General features: G+C 45.4%; 1 protein-coding gene across 1 annotated transcript; it reads right to left on the minus strand.

The window, feature by feature from the left end:
• Positions 1-640: 640 nt before the first annotated feature.
• LOC123404287 lies at positions 641-2,696 on the minus strand. Its single transcript, XM_045098215.1, has 3 exons — positions 2,385-2,696; positions 1,813-2,024; positions 641-1,478 (listed from the first exon to the last, which is right to left on the minus strand). Exons 1-3 carry the CDS (start codon positions 2,662-2,664, stop codon positions 876-878), a joined length of 1,095 nt encoding a protein of 364 aa, XP_044954150.1. The 5' UTR covers positions 2,665-2,696; the 3' UTR covers positions 641-875.
• Positions 2,697-2,947: the final 251 nt, after the last annotated feature.

Genomic DNA, 2,947 nt, shown 5'->3' on the forward strand with positions numbered 1-2,947 from the left:
TAATTCAGTCCCATAGATAATGCCATAATGTCTTCAGAGAAGGAGAAGAAGAAAAAGAAGAGAATGAGAAGGCCGCTTACACTCCTCGTCGATGTCGAAGACGGAGAAGTCCCTGAGGAAAAACCTGGTGTAGACCTTGCGATCCACCTTGGGGTCGTGCTCGATGATGGAGTCAATGACCGCATCGTGTGCCTCGCGTCTCCGCCGGTTCTCCTCCCGCTTCCGAGCCTTCTCCTCCTCCTTCCGCCGGAAACGCTCCTTCTCCGCCACCGCCCATGCCGTCCACTCTACCGGGTCATACAGTAAAGGCTCGAAGCCCTCGACCTCCTCCTCATCCTCCAACTTCTCTACCGACGCCATGGCCGCCGAGCCAATCGACCAAACCCTACTGCTTTTCTTTCTGGTTGATTATTATAGATCGATGCTGCTTTGGGCTGGGCCAAGGTCCAAGTGACCATGAGCAACTCGATACAAACCATAGATAAATATGGTAGAGAAGCCCCTTACCAATGACATATGTTCATATTTCCACCTAATGCATGCCCAACGAAACGCGAAGTGCACTAATCTACTTTAATTATGCCAAAAAATTAAGCCAACAGATTCGGTGTAACACACCACCATAATACATAATAACTTACTTCACTGCATCATTACTTGTAATTCATCAAGCCAAGTTGCTTAATAACAATAATATAAGGTGCACCACATCATTACATAATGATTAACTTAGTTCACTACATCACTACACCACGATTAACTTATTTCACTGCATCATTGCAGCACGATATAATCCAGTCCACTACATCAACTTATCCATTACATCACCAACTCGCGATATAACTTGGCTCAACTTAGTTTATAAAGGCAGAGGATTACAGCCAAAAGTCCATCAAGGACCAGACGACCCTGAATCCGAACTTCCCAGCACCACACGTAATTTTTTCTTCATCTGCACCAGTGCGGCGTGGAGTGAAACCAAAGGTTCGTTCAGCACAAACACCAGCTGCCTCATTATTTATGTGAAACATGACATTTCTTTCCAGACAGATAGTAATGACACTCCGCCGGAGTTTGATAACTCCACTTTCATCACTTGTAACAATGCCATCTGCTGTGCTATCATGAATCACAGTGGTTTGTTCAATGTCCAGATTGCGAGCTTTATCCGCGATGCCAACTGTTATATTTCCTTTAAAAAGCCCCTCAATGAGCTTGATTTCAAAGGTGCACTCGACTGCGTTCAGGACCGTTGTGAATCTCACTTCGATAGTGCTGAGCCAGCTCTCAAGGGTTTCACTTGTAACCACGACATCATTCTCTCCAGACAGTACTCGGCCATCAATACTTATTAGACCCTTGCTAAATGCCCTGTCTGGAGACACTCCATCTTCCCTTATCTTAAGATCAATCTCTAGATAGATGAAATCAACCAGCACTAGACCTCGACTTGGGCCGGTTAAAATCAGCATTTCATCCTAGGAAAAGAATCACACGATTGGTTATAGTGTGATCAACCAGACACTACTCAAAATGAAGATTGAAAGCATGCCATAAAAGCTACCCCATCTATATGGGGATGACTATCTGGATCAACAACCACCGGCACTAAGATGACTCCATTTAGAAGTACAATAACAGTTGATATTAAATGCATCTTCAAATAAAAAGATACCCCATCTATATGCAGATGACTATCTGGATCAACAACCACCGGCACTAAGATGACTCCATTTAGAAGTACAATGACAGTTGATATATCACCGAATAAAACAAAACCCGATTGAAACGAACTTAGAAGCAAGGATGTACCTCGTTGAGGCGCTGGCAATCATCTCTACTGCGGTGGAAGAGATAAATGCACTTGTAGTCAATGCTGTCTCTGGCAATGACACGGCCATAGACATTGATTGGGAAGCCTACATCTGAGGAGACTATGCTGACGGAGAGGATGTTTGCAGAGTCTTGTAGCGCAAATTCATCTTTGTAGATACTATCAGTGTATCGCATTGGAAGGACAGACGCTGCAATGAATGAGCAAAATAAACCTATCAGGTTATTTCATCACAATAAACATCCCAGTTTGTGTTCTCCCATTTCTATCCCGCTGAGTTAAACCACCTAATGTTCTTATTTCACTTGCGGAGTTAAGTTCAAGAGAAAGCTATCATCCCACTATTTGCAAAAAGTTATCATCAATTTTAACAAAATCCGTGGTTCCTGTTGCTAAGTGATGTACATATATGAATTAAATCTAAATCTAATCCAAATAAATGAATGCAGATTCGCTTTCCGCTGCTATCTATGCATCAATATATAATCAAGGATTCTCCTACATCCTACAAATATAAATGCAGAACAGAAGAATTAGAGAGGCCGCTTACACTCCTCGTCGATGTCGAAGACGGAGAAGTCCCTGAGGAAAAACCTGGTGTAGACCTTGCGATCCACCTTGGGGTCGTGCTCGATGATGGAGTCGATGACCGCATCGTGTGCCTCGCGTCTCCGCCGGTTCTCCTCCCGATTCCGAGCCTTCTCCTCCTCCTTCCGCCGGAAACGCGCCTTCTCCGCCACCGCCCATGCCGTCCACACTACCGGGTCGTACAGTAAAGGCTCGAAGCCCTCCACCTCCTCCTCATCCTCCAACTTCTCTACGGACGCCATGATGAATCGCCAGCAGCCGCCGAGCCAATCGAGCAAACCCTACTGCTTTTCTTTCTGGTTGTTATTATAGATCGATGCTGCTTTGGGCTGGGCCAAGGTCCAAGACTCTAATCTAAGTAACGTAGGTGTTAGGCAGCCCCTCATGTTCCCGAGACGTTCTTCTCAAAAAAAAAAAAATTGTTCCCGCGAGGTGTGTGTTAATAAAAAAAACGGGCACCCCTCTATGCCGGCGCACCGGCCCGAACGCTTCCGCCGGTCGGACAGCAGCCGTTCGATCTGAACT

Source organism: Hordeum vulgare, chromosome 1H, assembly GCF_904849725.1.
Source record: "Hordeum vulgare subsp. vulgare chromosome 1H, MorexV3_pseudomolecules_assembly, whole genome shotgun sequence".
NCBI classification, from domain to species: Eukaryota; Viridiplantae; Streptophyta; class Magnoliopsida; order Poales; family Poaceae; genus Hordeum; species Hordeum vulgare.

Coding starts and splice junctions, on each gene's coding strand:
- LOC123404287 (XM_045098215.1), bottom strand. CDS start 2,664: ATGGCGTCCGTAGAGAAGTTGGAGGATGAGGAGGAGGTGGAGGGCTTC. Junction 2,025..2,384: donor CTTCGACATCGACGAGGAGT/GTAAGCGGCCTC, acceptor CATTCATTGCAG/CGTCTGTCCTTCCAATGCGA. Junction 1,479..1,812: donor ATTGCCAGCGCCTCAACGAG/GTACATCCTTGC, acceptor TTCTTTTCCTAG/GATGAAATGCTGATTTTAAC.